Source organism: Salvelinus alpinus, chromosome 19, assembly GCF_045679555.1.
Source record: "Salvelinus alpinus chromosome 19, SLU_Salpinus.1, whole genome shotgun sequence".
In the NCBI taxonomy this organism is placed as follows: Eukaryota; Metazoa; Chordata; class Actinopteri; order Salmoniformes; family Salmonidae; genus Salvelinus; species Salvelinus alpinus.
The window spans coordinates 44,581,364-44,597,613 of NC_092104.1; the positions used below are offsets into that span (position 1 = coordinate 44,581,364).

Here is a 16,250-nt window from a genome sequence, read left to right on the forward strand (position 1 = left end):
GCAAGACAATGATGACACTGTTTTACAGGAGTTTTATTGAATCCGTATTGATGTTCTCAAAGGGGGCCTGGTTTGGCAATCTTAATGTTTGCAACAGAAATAGGTTGTACAGGGTGGTTAAGGTGGCCAGCAAGGTCATCAGAAGGCAACAAGCACAGCTCAGTGACGTTCAGAAAGCAAGTGGTGAAGAGAACTAACAGTATCAGACTGTCCTGGTCACCCCCTCCTTGACCATTTTGCGCTTCTCCCCTCAGGTCATCAAAGACTTCCCAAACTCAATAGCAACATATACAATAACTCTTTTATCCCGCAGGCCATTAACTTTCTGAATCTGCACATGAAATGTCTATCTATTGCTGCACTTCTGCACAATTACTCCTTTTTATCCATCTCATTGTTTCATGTTGTGTTTATATCGGTTGTACGGTTGTCACTGTTTTGAATGTTTTTTAGTGTTGAACCCCGACTGCACAACAAATTTCCCAATTGGGAGAAAAAAGATAATTTGGAATAGTAGAGAAGCATATTAGAGATGGGCCATCTGGTGGCTTGAGAGTTAAAGAATTAATGCATGTGAAAAAGAACCCCAAACACCAAGCTGTGACAGAGCATTAAGGTATCTTACAAAATGGGACCGCTTCTCATTGTTAGACAAGTTAGCACGCACACCTTTATCAGGTAACAGTTGGCTAGAAAATACACTTAAATGGATCATTGAAAAAAAAGGGACTTCTCATAGCTGCCAAAAAGGTAAACAAGGTAAATAGTGCAATTATCCACAGTACTTTTTCACCATTTTGAAGCTACATCAGTGTGTAATCACCTTCTTAGTGTTCAAATGCCTATATATTTTGTTGTTGCCTGTTTTTCCCTTTTTAAGTGTTACAGGAGACATCGAAGTGAGACTGGTTGCATGGTGCTTAAAACATATGACACCATGATGTAGCTGTCGCTTTCAAAGAGATTCACAATTGGTACTCACTCACATGCTGTCAAGATTAGAAAAGGTCAATAATACACAAGGTGACAGCATTACTACAAGCATCTAAAATGAAAATCTACCTCAAACCAGATCCCTCGACTAAAATGTCAAATTGTAATAAAATCAATTTAGAATAGAAATAGTTGAAGACACCAAAACCATTTCCCTGTTGCTCATTTTGTGTCTAATTTCGTTTTTTAAATGTGAAATTTGGAAAGATGACAGGTATCTGATTATGAATAATCGCTCAGTTCATGGAGAGGGCTAATAGAATTTTCGATTCCATTTTCAGAGTTGATTCCTCTTACACAATATGGTGCCCGTGTATAACCACCATAATATTTTTTATAGCATCCAATTGGATTACGGTAAACAGTTCAGATGCTCTAATTGGTCAGTGTGGTACGCACAGAGCAGATGTCAGGATTTGAATGAAGGCGGTGACTATATTTAGCCAAACAAAACATACCACCCATTCGTAGATCTATGTGATAATCTAACCATATATACCAAGGATTATTGATGAAACAATACAAAGGGCATTGCTGTGACCAATTAATCCAGTCCTGTAAAACGGTGAAATCTGAAAATTTACAGCAATTCAGGGGTCATTCACCAGTCAATGATCAGGGCAGATTTGTGTCTGAAAAACGATTGTGTTTTTATGATCAGAAAAAGGAATGGGTTTGCGCCATCTGCTGTTATTCTTAGCAAGAGGCAGGCTAGGAAACAGCTACTTGTAAAAGAATAAGCCATAGTTCACCCAAATTGAAATAAAGTGCATTTATTTAAGAAAGAAAACAATTTGAAACCAACATCAGTTAACAAATGCTTTCTTGAATTCTGTTTAAAAAAATAAGCCTACCTGCTAGCAAATAAAGCAGTACGAAGACTGTTCCCCAGAAATCTAATCAAAGTGAACTCTGGTACTTTAGAGAATGTTCTGCTGTTTGGCAACTTGATCATTAGCCGTTTTGAGCTCAAGCCCCCAGAAAACATACAAAAAGACGCATCAGTAACATGCCCACAGTGCTGTTGGTTATCAGTGTAATTAACTACATTGGTTAATTCATTTTATGTCCAGCAACACCACTGGACGGGAAACATTTTTTTAAGCCCCTTGATCACAGCTTTAAAGATGAGACATTTCAAATGTTCTCTGCTGTCTTTAGTAGGTCTGGCCTAAGTAGCAGTAGAACACTGACCCTCCCAACCAAATCATGTCTGTGGCCCAAGCCCAAATGGAATCAAGACCCTACTATGCACTTGTGGAGATATACAGTATATCACAAAAGTGAGTACACCCCTCACATTTTTGTAAATATTTTAGTATATCTTTTCATGTGACAACACTGAAGAAATTACACTTTGCTACAATGTAAAGTAGTGAGTGTACAGCTTGTATAACAGTGTAAATTTGCTGTCCCCTCAAAATAACTCAACACACAGCCATTAATGTCTAAACCGCTGGCAACAAAAGTGAGTATACCCCTAAGTGAAAATGTCCAAATTGGGCCCAATTAGCCATTTTTCCTCCCCGGTGTCATGTGACTCGTTAGTGTTACAAGGTCTCAGGTGTGAATGGGGAGCAGGTGTGTTAAATTTGGTGTCATCGCTCTCACACTCCCTCATACTGACTGGTCACTGGAAGTTCAACATGGCACCTCATGGCAAAGAACTCTGAGGATCTGAAAAAAAGAATTTTTGCTCTACATAAAGATGACCTGGGCTATAAGAAGATTGCCAAGACCCTGAAACTGAGCTGCAGCACGGTGGCCAAGACCATACAGCGGTTTAACTGGACAGGTTCCACTCAGAACAGGCCTCGTCATGGTCGACCAAAGAAGTTGAGTGCACGTGCTCAGCGTCATATCCAGAGGTTGTCTTTGGGAAATAGACGTATGAGTGCTGCCAGCATTGCTGCAGAGGTTGAAGGGGTGGGGGGGTCAGCCTGTCAGTGCTCAGACCATACGCTGTACACTGCATCAAATTGGTCTGCATGGCTGTCGTCCCAGAAGGAAGCCTCTTCTAAAGATGATGCACAAGAAAGCCCGCAAACAGTTTGCTGAAGACAAGCAGACTAAGGACATGGATTACTAGAACCATGTCCTGTGGTCTGATGAGACCAAGATAAACTTATTTGGTTCAGATGGTGTCAAGCGTGTGTGGCGGTAACCAGGTGAGGAGTATAAAGACAAGTGTGTCTTGCCTACAGTCAAGCATGGTGGTGGGAGTTTCATGGTCTGGGGCTGCATGAGTGCTGCCGGCACTGGGGAGCTACAGTTCATTGAGGGAACCATGAATGCCAACATGTACTGTGACATACTGAAGCAGAGCATGATCCCCTCCCTTCGGAGACTGGGCCGCAGGGCAGTATTCCAACATGATAACGACCCCAAACACACCTCCAAGACGACCACTGCCTTGCTAAAGCTGAGGGTAAAGGTGATGGACTGGCCAAGCATGTCTCCAGACCTAAATCCTATTGAGCATCTGTGGGGCATTCTCAAACGGAAGGTGGAGGAGTGCAAGGTCTCTAACATCCACCAGCTCCGGGATGTCGTCATGGAGGAGTGGAAGAGGACTCCAGTGGCAACCTGTGAAGCTCTGGTGAACTCCATGCCCAAGAGGGTTAAGGCAGTGCTGGAAAATGATGGTGGCCACACAAAATATTGACACTTTGGGCCAAATTTGGACATTTTCACTTAGGGGTGTACTCACTTTTGTTGCCAGCGGTTTAGACATTAATTGCTGTGTGTTGAGTTATTTTGAGGGGACAGCAAATTTCCACTGTTATACAAGCTGTACACTCACTACTTTACATTGTAGCAAAGTGTAATTTCTTCAGTGTTGTCACATGAAAGGTATACTCAAATATTTACAAAAATGTGAGGGGTGTACTCACTTTTGTGATATACTGTAATTGGCAATATGACTTTTTTTTTTTATTCCCCTAGCCCATCAGAGGGCAAGTTAAATGTATTACCATATCGCGTACACCTATCAAATCTTCAGGTCTGCACAAGAGCATACAGTGCCTTTGGAAATTATTCAGACCCCTTGACTTTTCCACATTTTATTACGTTACAGCCTTATTCTAAAATGGATAACATACAAAAAAAATCCTCAGCAATCTACACACAATACTCTATAATGACAAAGCAAACAGGTTTTTAGAAATGAGAAATAGCTTATTTACATAAGTATTCAGACCCTTTGGTATGAGACTCAAAATTGAGCTCAGGTGCATCCTGTTTCCATTGATCATCCTTGAGATGTTTCTACAACTTGATTGGAGTCCACCTGTGTTAAATTAAATTGATTGGACATTATTTGGAAAGTCACACACGTCTATATAAGGTCCCACAGTTGACAGTGTATGTCAGAGCAAAAACCAAACCATGAGGTCGAAGAATTTGTCCGCAGAGCGAGACAGGATTGTGCCGAGGCACAGATCTGGGAAGGGAACCAAAAAATGTCTACAGCATTGAAGGTCACCAAGAACACAGTGACCTCCATCATTCTTAAATGGAAGAATTTTGGAACCACCAAGACTCTCCCTAGAGCAGGCCGCCCGGGCCAAGGTGAGCAATCGGGGGAGAAGGGCCTTGGTCAGGGAGGCAACCAAGAACTCGATGGTCACTGACAGAGCTCTAGAGTTCCTCTGTGGAGATGGGAGAACCATCTATGCAGCACTCCACCAATCAGGCCGTTATGGTAGAGTGACCAGACGGAAGCCACTCCTCAGTCAAAGGCACATGACAGTCTGCTTGCAGTTTGCTAAATGGCACCTAAAGACTCTCAGACCATGAGCAACAAGATTCTCTGGTCTGATGAAACCAAGATTGAACTCTTTGGCCTGAATGCCAAGCGTCACGTCTGGAGGAAATGTGGCACCATACCTACGGTGAAGCATTGTGGTGGCAGCATCATGCTGTGGGGATGTTTTTCAGCAGCAGGGACTGGGAGACTAGTCAGGATCGAGGGAAGATGAACGAAACAAAGCACAGAGAAATCCTTGATGAAAACCTGCTCCAGAGCGCTCAGTACTTCAGACTGGGGCGAAGGTTCACCTTCCAACAGGACAACGACCCTAAGCACACAGCCAAGACAACACAGGAGAAGCTTCGGGGCTAGTCTGAATGTCCTTGAGTGGCCCAGCCAGAACCCGATCAAACATCTCTGGAGAGACCTGAAAATAGCTGTGCAACAATTCTCCTCATCCAACCTGACAAATCTTGAGAGGATCTGCAGAGAAGAATGGGAGAAACTTCCCAAATACAGGTGTGCCAAGCTTGTAGCGTCATACCCAAAAAGACACGAGGCTGTAATCGCTGCCAAAGGTGCTTCAACAAAGTACCGAGTAAAGGGTTCGAATACTTTATTTATAAATAACTGTTTTTGCTTTGTCATTATGTGTTATTGTGTGTAGATTGATGAGTGAAAAAAAACTATTTAATCAATTTTAGAATAAGGCTGTAACTAAAAATGTAGAAAAAGTCAAGGGGTATGAATACTTTCCGAAGGCACTGTAGGTAAGATCCATTTGGGATTGGGAACGTTAGAGGGAATCGCTTCCTTCAGTACAAAATGATGATGCTACATGGAGCAGATCTCACACGTCACTCAGTTCACAGGTCTCTGTAGTTTCAAGATAAAAATTAAAAAAAGACAGCCCTAACAGGAGAACTTAGAACCCTGCTGAGTTTGAAGTCTAATGGACAGATTCTTTGACATTTAAGAAAGGAAAACGTGTTATACAATGGATAGCCTACGATAATCAATGTTTCGACCTTGTTTGTTTGCGAGCACCACTGAACCGTGTGTATGCTCCTTTGTCATCCACAGGTAGGCACAGAGGCTTCTGCTATTGCTTTGTTGAGGTTCTGATGCTTGATGGTGCCCATGGCCAACAAGATCAAACCCTCTTACATAACAAGCCCTTAGCCCAATTGAATAAAACCTGGTTTCTGGGGCAAGTCAAAACCTGTTTGAATGATCATGTAGTTCACTTTCATTTTAACATTGCGTCAATGACAACACAAATCCAAAACATGAATTCTTGCAGCACGAGAAGAAAAAGGGTTGGAAGCACCAGCAAGTCATATTGTTTGAAAAAAATCCATATTGATAACCAGAAAACCATGTTCGATGTGTCTACAATAAACTAACATACTGCACTTTCACTAGTTTCAGAGGAACTGTAGAACAATGGAACCCTGAGATATTCAATTTTTCCAAATGGCTGTGTGACTGGAATGCCATTTCCAGGGTCATCTTAATAAAAAAATAACACATGTTTTAAACTTTTTGCAACAGGAAACTGAAAATGTGCAGGTAGCCCCTCCCGGTTTCATTCTGCTCCCTTCCAGTTGGTGCCTAATGAACATGACCCAGGGCTCTAAAACAACAACCTTCCAGAGCCACAACTAAAGCAGCTACCGGTCCCAAGTTTAACCTGCTCTTCACAACACCCAACAAACACAATCACTTGTTGGAACCCTTACACTCCAATGGAAATCCTTCCCAAAATAATATCAAAGAATACCTGGATACCTCTTCGGGAGAGCGGAGTGGCTTTGGCTCTGTTTTAAAAGGACGGGAGGAATCAAGGATTTGACAGCTTCTACACTTTTAAGACAGAGCCTAAGTGTTATACAGAAATACAAATCTAGCAATACATCTGTTAAATTATTATTTTTTAAACAAAAATAGGTATTAAAGTATTAAATACAGATGGTTGTGTTTGACATATGTTACATGGATGTTTTTCCGGTGTCATGGCAGATTGTAGTGAAGGAGGAGAGTGGGGTGGGGCTGGATTGGGGGTGTGGTGGTGGCCGCTTCTTGATCAATGAAAAGTTAATGCAGTTATGGCAAGGCATGGCCTTAATTATTATTATTTTTCCCTCCTATTTTCCTTTTTTTACTTCTCTGTGAGCGAGAGTTGCAATATCCTCTCCAGCTCCTCCTCTTCCTCCTTCCTCCTCCTCTCCTCCTCGGCCTGGGCCCGGGCCGACAGCTCCATGGCCATGCGGAGGTCAGTGTCGGGGCTGGAGGCCGAGGTGCCCGAGCTCGCCTGACTCGACGTGGTGTCTCCCAAGTCCACCAGCACCCCCTCTGGGATGCTTCTGGAACAACAGAGGGATATGGATATAGTCTGAATATACTTGTATGCGCTAACTGGAAGTCACTTTGGACAAAAGTGAAAAGTGTAGATAATGATATGCATGAATACTTGGTGTACCCGTCACTCTGGCTACTGAGTATGGGGTCTGTGAGGTCACCATTGGCATCCTCCCAGGTCACTTCCTAGAGGACAAAACAAAAAGGTGGAGTTAGCGAGGTGAAACTCCCGGCACGTCGCAAATAAAACTTGCATAAATGTAACGGACAGAGTTCCCGATTCCTTATGTCAGACAATAATATATTTTCCACGCAATACATTCTATCTGGAAGTTTTACAACATTGCAGCTTCCTGAACAGACCGCCCACCGGTCGAACAGATGAACACTAAGGCGGATGGCCGTGAGCGCAAGAGGACCAGATAGGGAGTGAAACAGATGAGTAGGAGGGGTGTGTGTGTGTGGCATCTAGGACCTGTCCCAGGGCTCCACCACCGGACTCCAGCAGACTCTGGTGGATGGCATACTGCAGTAGCTCCTCGTCATGATTTGACACCGGCGTGTGGCGGCTGCCACCCCCTCCTCGGTGGCGGTAGTGTGAGGGCACTTCAAACACCGACGGGCACACCTGGAATAGAGGGGGAACTGGGTGGAGGGAACAGTCATACAGAATGATGTTACTAGTGGTGGCTGTTAATATTGACATTTCGACCAAAAGTGATACGGATAGAAACATTAGTATTGGTTGTTCATCTGTTAGATGCAACTGAAGAAATACATTTGAGAAATGACTAAATGTGCGATTTGTTTTGTTCAGACCCCATGGGGACGAATGCCGGAGTCACCCTGGTCAGCGGCATGGGTGTGCTTTTCCTACCTGCAGCTTCGCTGCAGCCGCCCTCCTCCCTCACCTCCTCCACCTCCTCCGCCTCCTCCTCCTCCTCGGGTGTGGCAGCGGAGGGGGGTGTCTCCAAGGGTTCGCCCGTGCTGCATTTGTTGACACTGCCAAATGAAATGCGGGCGTTGAGCACATGGAATAGGGGAATCTCTGTGTGAGAGGAAACAAAGACGGGTCACTCCACAGATCCCATTATCTATAAGCAAACGTCTCTATGGTGGGCTTTTCATTGTGATACCTTGTATGTGTATGTGCAGTTTTTCCCTCAATCAGGCCCTGTATGTATGAAGCGTCTCAGAGTAGGAGTGCTGATTTGGGGTCCATTTTGCCTTTTAGTTCACAAGGAATAAGGTTATATGGACAGGACTGATCCTTGATCAGCAGACCTCCTCTGAGACGCTTGATACAGTTGTGCTTGAATGAGCTGATTGGCACTAGCATTTTGTGTAAACATTCTCATTTCGTCACGCTGTTCCAGAGGCGTGATTGTACCTATTTTTACAGGGAACCCTGGAGGGAACTTGAGGGTGACAAAATCCCGCAGCCGGGCGAAGTGGGTGCTGGTCCGGGCCATGAGATTGATGATGGGGGTGACCTGCTCCACCAGGGAGAGGGGGTGTTCCTCGCTCATCCACAATGTACCCTTGAACCTGAACACATCAGGGTGGTATTCATTATTGTACACCGTAGCAAAACATTTTGCAACGGAAAATGAAAATAAGAATTTCGTATTGGACAAGTTACGGTAGTCCCTCCTGTTTCAGTCCCGTTTTCTTCTGTTTGGTGCCTAATGAATACGAACCAGAAAACACTCTCATCGTGTTTGAGGGATCAGTTTGAGGAAGCGCAGAATCGCTAATCTTGATCCCATCATGAGTAGTCATTTGTAGATATGGCGATTTGTAGATTATGCACACTGCAAAGTAGTCCCATCTCAATACAACCACCCTTATGCTAAAACCTCAACACCAACACCTTCATATGAACTGAGAGGGAACCTGTTATAAAAACAATCAAGACTTCTGATGACATGAATACTGATCAGAAAGTCTCGCTCTCTCTTGGGTTTTGCAGCATAATTTTCTTACTTCTGGGTTCGGATGGTAAGTTCAATGGGCCGGCCAATGTCTCGGTCTTCAAGGTCAAACGCAGGGTCAAAGTACTCCTCCGGTGTGATGGCGGTGGGGTTGTTGGCTGTCGCGTACTCCAGCGTGAGGTCCTATCCACAATATGACCAGAGTAGAGCATTCTTATTGAAGCCATTATAAACCAAATAGGCAAGTAAGATTCTGTCTATGTAGGTATTACAGAAATTTGATGGGATAATCCCGCAATAACCTCAAATTCAGGTCTGCTGATCTCTTACCCCTTGAGCACTTATCTGCTGCTCCACTGTGCCCAGAAGAGCCTCCAGAACATTCCTCTCACCTAGAAGCCAAAAAAAGAGACAATCCACACAAAGTGTTATTGTGTCTGACAGAGCGCTGGTCTCCAACAAGTCCCCTTCTAAACCGAGACAGGTCTCTCTGGGTTATTATAGCTGTGCAAGAGTCTCCCAGCGTTACACTGCAACTGAAACTCTGCTTATTAAACATTGAGATATGGACCATGTCTCTTAGGTCAGAAGTAGTGCACTACGTAGGGAACAGGGTGCCATTTCAGATACAGACTAACTGGTATGTCCCTCTACCACCTCCTCGAGGGATCAAAGAGTGTATACTTTTTATTCTAGCCTTCTCCTCATCGGTGAGATGCTCTGTCCTCGTCCGGATCACCACGCTTACATTGTTCACAGTGAAAACCTGCAATGAAAAGAAAAACAACTCGTGCAGTATACCGCATACTATTCTTCCGTTTACTGGTACTAAAAGAAAACAACAATTTTTTTAAAAGCTGGCAATCTACTGTAGATCTTGTCAAATTAAAGAAAGGGACTTGCGTAAGGTCAGCAAACATAGACAAGCGACAAAATAATTAAATATCAACACAAGAATGCTTTAATAAATGCACAAACCTTAGCCTCGAAACCATTGACAACTTCCGTTTTATCACTCCTCCAACCCCAAAACCCAGATTTATTTCTGTGAAAAACAATTTAATGTCATGTTACTATAAATCCCTATACAAGTTTACACATCCTTCAACAGACACATTATACTACACAATAGAGAAACAAGATAAAGTACGGTTTGGGTCTTGCCTCTCAAAAGCAATGTCCCTGGTGTCCAGAAAGGTATTGACAACGGGCGTGGTCAGCCGCTTGGCCACTTCCTGTTCTGCAGGTTGCATGGAGTCCAGCGTTACGTCTTCTATCTCCCTGGAGATGTCAAAGCGTTCCGTGTCCACCACCTGTTCATCATGGTTCACCTCCATCAACTCTGTGCAGGCATCTGCCAATGGGCACAAACACACACTATGAAACATAAGCCAACAGAGCAAAAGACGAGATCAAAGATGAGACGGCCTGCTAAAACAGAGGTCAGGAGGACACAGCTGTGTGTAAGCCTCACTCAGGGAAAAAGGGACTCACCATCTCCCCTGAAAATGTAGCTCCGACGACCTCTGATCCAGGTCATGTTCTCGAAGCCTAGCAGAGTGGCGTCCACACGCAGGCTGGCCCCACTCTTCCAGATCCGACACACGTCACTGGGACAAACCCGGGAAACGAGAGGGACTGGGAAAGGATGGGAAAGCAATGTAAACTACAACGTTGCAAACATCCACACATGGCCAATTGTAAAGGGGGATTTTCAAGTAGAACTTACTCCAACTTGTGAACTCCCATTTCATTTCCATGTAGAAATCTGGGGACTGGGGGGGGATTGAAAAGAGGCTTGAGTTTGCAGTTCTTAGTTTTTTGTGATGAGTGAAAAACATTTCAGAGAGGGGAGCAAACAGAGAGAGAGAACACCTCACGGATCTTGCTCAGAAGCTCAGGCACTCCTCCCAGAGCTGTAGAGGCTTTGAGGTAGTCTCGCCGCTGGAGCACTAGCTGCACCATCTCTGGGTCGCCGGTGCTGACTGCCTCCTGCAGCACTACACACAAACACATGCTTACAACAAGATATTTTTAACATATAACATCTTCTGTGATAACAATTCTTACTTTTGTATACATTTGTTATGGCCAGCATCAACTAGTAAGCTGTGTGTGTAGTAACAAGAGGTATTGTGTGAAGCAGTAGAAAGAAATAGTGTCCCACTCCGACTGGAAAAGACACCTATTGATTCAAGCGTACATATTGTGTGAAATTGTTACGGAAACCCCCAAGGTCAATTTGTGGAAGTGACTTTGATCACACAATTTAACAACCAACAAATAGACCTATACCAAGGCGCGTCCGATGAAGCCATAGCCATATAAATAGTTTGCCAAAGTAATGGTATTAACCTGTCTAGCCCCGGGGTTCCGCTAGCGGAACTCCTCCCACATTCCACTGAAAAGGCAGAGCGCGAAATTCAAAAAATATTTTTGAGAAATATTTAACTTTCACACATTAACAAGTCCAATACAGCAAATGAAAGATAAACATCTTGTGAATCCAGTCAACGTGTCCGATTTTTAAAATGTTTTACAGCGAAAACACCACGTATATTTATGTTAGCTCACCACCAAATAGAAAAAAGCACAGACATTTCTTTCACAGCACAGGTAGCTTGCACAAAACCAACCAAAATAACCAAGAAACAACTTCATCAGATGACAGTCTTATAACATGTTATACAATAAATCTATGTTTTGTTTGAAAAATGTGCATATTTGAGGTATAAATCATAGTTTTACATTGCAGCTACCATCACAGCTACCATCACAAATAGCACCGAAGCAGCCAGAGTAATTATAGAGACCAACGTGAAATACCTAAATACTCATCATAAAACATTTATGAAAAATACATGGTGTACAGCAAATGAAAGACAAACATCTTGTGAATCCAGCCAATATTTCAGATTTTAAGTGTTTTACAGCGAAAACACAATATAGCATTATATTAGCTTACTACAATAGCCAACCACACAACAGCATTGATTCAAGGCAACAGTAGCGATAGCGACAAAACCAGCAAAATATATTAATTATTTCACTAACCTTCATAAACTTCATCAGATGACAGTCCTATAACATCATATTACACAATACATATATGGTTTGTTTGAAAATGTGCATATTTAGAGCTGAAATCCGTGGTTATACATTGTGAAAACGTAGCAACTATTTTCCAGAATCTCCGGATATATTTCTGACACTCACCTATTCTGACCAAATAACTAATCATAAACTTTACTAAAAAATACATGTTGTACAGGAAATGATAGATACACTAGTTCTTAATGCAATCGCCGTGTTAGAATTCTAAAAATAACTTTAGTATGACATACAGCTTACGTTATAGCGAGAGAGCGCCCAAAATCTGGGCGGAAACTAATAGTAAACATTTGACAGAAATATGAAATAACATCATAAATGGGTCCTACTTTTGTTGAGCTTCCATCAGAATCTTGCACAAGGGGTCCTTTGTCCAGAACAATCGTTGTTTGGTTTTAGAATGTCCTTTTTCCCTCTCGAATTAGCAACCAAAACTTGCCAAGTGGCGCGAAGCTGTCCATCGTCACCAAACGCAGAGAACGGAACACGCCAAAACTCCCGAAAAAAATTCAATAATCTGATAAAACTATATTGAAAAAACATACTTTACGATGATATTATCACATTTATCAAATAAAATCAAAGCCGGAGATATTAGCCGTCTATAAGGAAAGCTTTTCAGAAGCCAACGCTGATGTCCTTCCCGCGTCTTCCTGAACAAAGGAAATTGGGGTCCTGTCATTCCAAGACCTCTCTTTTGACCATAGATATAGCTAGACTCCCCATTTCACCTCTCACTGCCTATTGACATCTAGTGGAAGGCGTATGAAGTGCATGTATAGTCATACATTTCAAGCAAATTGATAGGGAGGCCCTGGAACAGAGCCTCGATTTCAGATTTTTCACTTTCTGACAGGAAGTTTGCTGCAAAATGAGTTCTGTTTTACTCACAGATATAATTCAAACGGTTTTAGAAACTTGAGTGTTTTCTATCCAATAGTAATAATAATATGCATATTGTACGAGCAGGAATAGAGTACGAGGCCGTTTAAATTGGGCACGATTTCCCCCCAAAGTGAAAATAGCGCCCTCTATCCTCAACAGGTTTTAATAAACATTTACATTTGGATATACGTTATATTTTATTCATTACATAAATAAAAAAGACAATATCAACACGTAAATGTTTATTATAAATATCATGAATTTGGCATACTATTTATATGGCTAATGAAGGCAAAGCACAGAGGTCTGAATTGCAGTATGTCATGGAGGATAGCCGGCCTAACCTGTCCAATTCTTGGCATTCTCTTTGGTAACTTCAGCGCCATGTCTCAGAAGCACTCTCACCGACTCCAGGTGGCCCAGCGACACAGCCAGGTGGAGCGGTGTCCTTCCCCTGGGATCCACAGCCTCGACGTCGTTCTGAGAGAAATAAACAAACAAGCATTGCAATGCCTTCAAAAACAAATAGCCTAGCTACCTAAAGAGAATCTCTCGAGATCGACATCATACACACTGGAAGTTATAGCTACACTGAGGAGATTCAATCATCTGGCCCAGGTTACCCAGGTGGGAGGAGTTTGCACCGGGTGAAAAGTGATTGAATTAGATTTCCCCATGGATATTCAGTCTGAAAGAAATCTGCTTACAAACGAGTATCTACAAGCCAGAATGTTGAATAAAATTATATTTACACTTACTTTACCGGTTGTACATGCTGTTGGTCCTTTTGAAGTTAGGAGGTGGAGATAGGGTATACACAGGAAAGTGTTGTTTACCCAACTTTTTGCAGCACCGGTAGGTTCTGCCGCTTTTATTTTCAATCTCCTGACGCATTGCACAATATGTAAACAATAGCCAAATGTAACCAAACGTATCATCCGAAGCACGTTTCCTCAATCTGGAAGTGTTAGTAAAATTTGCCAGCTGATTGTGCGGGACAACATGCACCCTGTGGTTCGGTTTGGCTCGGCCATATTGTGCAAGTGTTTGTGCGAATTGTGTCAGTATTGAAAATAAAAACCGGAAATACAAATCAATATACAGACCAGCATACTGAAGGTCTGATTAATAACACTTCCCTGTGGATATTTTGTATCCGATTACCTCAGACATAGTGGCAAAATCGGAAGACAACAGGTGAAGTAAGTTGAAATGGAGTTTGTTCAACATTCTGACTTGTAATGAGACTGTTCCGGAATGCTGAGCCTACATGTTAGAGACGAGAGTGTATTTCACTCTCCTATTCTAAAAGAGGCTAAATGCTGCATTGACCGAGCAGCTCAGATTACTGTTCATTTGTGAGGGCGCTCCTCCCTCACCACTTTTGCACTCCACGGGCCATAGACCGGTTCACCGCGGCTCAGGTTAAAAGAACTCCCTCATTTCCTGTTAATAACAAATACTCAACTGACCACAAAAACATTTAGAATGGCGTAAAGCAACCATATCTTTGGGTTATGATTTGCTGATAATTATCCACTCCACATCAATTCTCAGCTAGGTTATTATAGTAGGAAAATACAGTTTCTACGCTCTTAAGGCGTTTATATTCTTCAAGAATCAGTGGCCAGTCTGTGCCAGATGTCGAACAAAGTAGCCAGGTAGTAACGTAAACAAGGCGGCTAGCTATGCTGAATGAAATGTGTACTGTAGTTAATATGATCAATAATGTAACATGGCATTCCATGAACGGTTAAACTGGCAGAGCATACATAGCCTAGGAATTACGCCAATCAAAGTATATGGTTACCCATGTCAGGCCAAGTAGCTAACGTTAGCTATCAAGGTAGCCAAGTTAGTAACGTGCTAGCTAGCTTCAGACATTTTGAAGCAGATAAATCTGTAGTTACGGTAGTTAGCTAAAGGCGGCAAAACAGAAAAGTACCTATAGCCAGCTCATTGTCCATATTTTGACATAGCTACCTTTGTTGAGTCGTTTTCCAATTTCCTGTAATCATTTTCCCAGACTAAGGAATGTAGTGGAAACTTCACCCTGAAATCTTCGTTGCCCGCGGATAACATCTTCCCCTACTAGTTTAAACTTCTCAATTTATCTAGCTTATATTTACAGCCATGGACAGCCTAAAAGCTAAACCTTAAAGTTGAATAAATGTTAATCAATGCACCTCATCTCATATTCCAATAGGATCCATGTCAAATTGTGCTAGCCATAGATAGCCAACTACTACCAAATAAAACTTTTCGAAAAACAAGGAAGTGTCACGTTGAGACTTGTGGTAGGGGTGTTTGAGATAAACTATTTGAGGATAAAGACCAATATATGACTATATTTATGAATACATATTATTACATGTATATATTTCTTAAATAAAGACACGTTTTTAAGTTCAATATTTGCTAAAAAAATAAAAATCCTCGCGAAAATATATATTTTTTCAAGCAAGGACGTGACCATGTTACGCTATGGCCGGGGGAAGCGAGGCTTTACTAATTTGTGCCAAACACAAATACTTTTTCGTACATATAATTTAAGTATTGTAAATATAGAAAGCTACTTCAAGTAGTCCATATTTGCGCAATTAAACTGCAAATCAATGACAACAATTTCTGTGATCCTATTTACCATCGACGTCACATCCCTTAACCACAACAAGCACTTACGAAGGTCATGGCTAGAAGGGATCCAGCTTTTGTCAAATGGACGTCAAGTGTTTTTACTATTAAGGTTCATATAAGGAAATCAGTCAATTTTAATTAATTAATTAGGCCCTAATCTATGGATTCCACATGACTGAGCATGGATGCAGCCATCGGTTGGTCTGGGAAGGCAAAGGCTCACCCACTCGGGAGCCAGGCCCAGCCAATCAGAATGAGTTTTTCACCACAGAAAAGGTCTTTACTACAGACAAATACTTTCATCAGCTGTCTGGGTGGCTGGTCTCAGACTATCCAGGAGGTGAAGAAACTGGATGTGTAGGTCCTTGGCTTGCGTGGTTACAAGTGGTCTTCGGTTGTAAGGCCAGTTGGATGTACTGCCACATTCTCTAAAACAATGTTGGCTTATGGTAGAGAAATTAACATTCAAGTCTCTGGCAACAGCTCGGATGGACAGTCCTGAAGTCAGGATGCCAATTGCATGCTCCCTCAACTTGAGATGTGTGGCATTGTGACAAAACTGCACATTTTAAATT

General features: G+C 42.4%; 1 protein-coding gene across 4 annotated transcripts; it reads right to left on the reverse strand.

Annotated features, from left to right (window-relative positions):
- Positions 1 to 1,750: 1,750 nt before the first annotated feature.
- LOC139545699 (ankyrin repeat domain-containing protein 13A-like) lies at positions 1,751 to 15,581 on the reverse strand. Of its 4 annotated transcripts, none has more exons than XM_071353740.1 (15): positions 15,022 to 15,581; positions 13,383 to 13,518; positions 10,918 to 11,042; positions 10,772 to 10,817; positions 10,537 to 10,680; positions 10,207 to 10,396; positions 10,021 to 10,087; positions 9,727 to 9,808; positions 9,373 to 9,434; positions 9,095 to 9,225; positions 8,499 to 8,656; positions 7,986 to 8,156; positions 7,584 to 7,753; positions 7,221 to 7,294; positions 1,751 to 7,113 (listed from the first exon to the last, which is right to left on the reverse strand). In XM_071353740.1, the coding sequence occupies exons 1-15, from the start codon at positions 15,118 to 15,120 to the stop codon at positions 6,909 to 6,911; spliced, it is 1,860 nt and encodes a 619-aa protein (XP_071209841.1). In that variant the 5' UTR covers positions 15,121 to 15,581; the 3' UTR covers positions 1,751 to 6,908. The 4 variants fall into 4 exon arrangements, with proteins under 4 accessions (XP_071209841.1, XP_071209843.1, XP_071209839.1 ...); XM_071353742.1 differs by having other exon boundaries at positions 7,230 to 7,294; positions 15,022 to 15,512; XM_071353738.1 differs by lacking the exon at positions 15,022 to 15,581 and adding an exon at positions 13,797 to 14,969.
- Between the last annotated feature and the right edge of the window lie 669 nt (positions 15,582 to 16,250).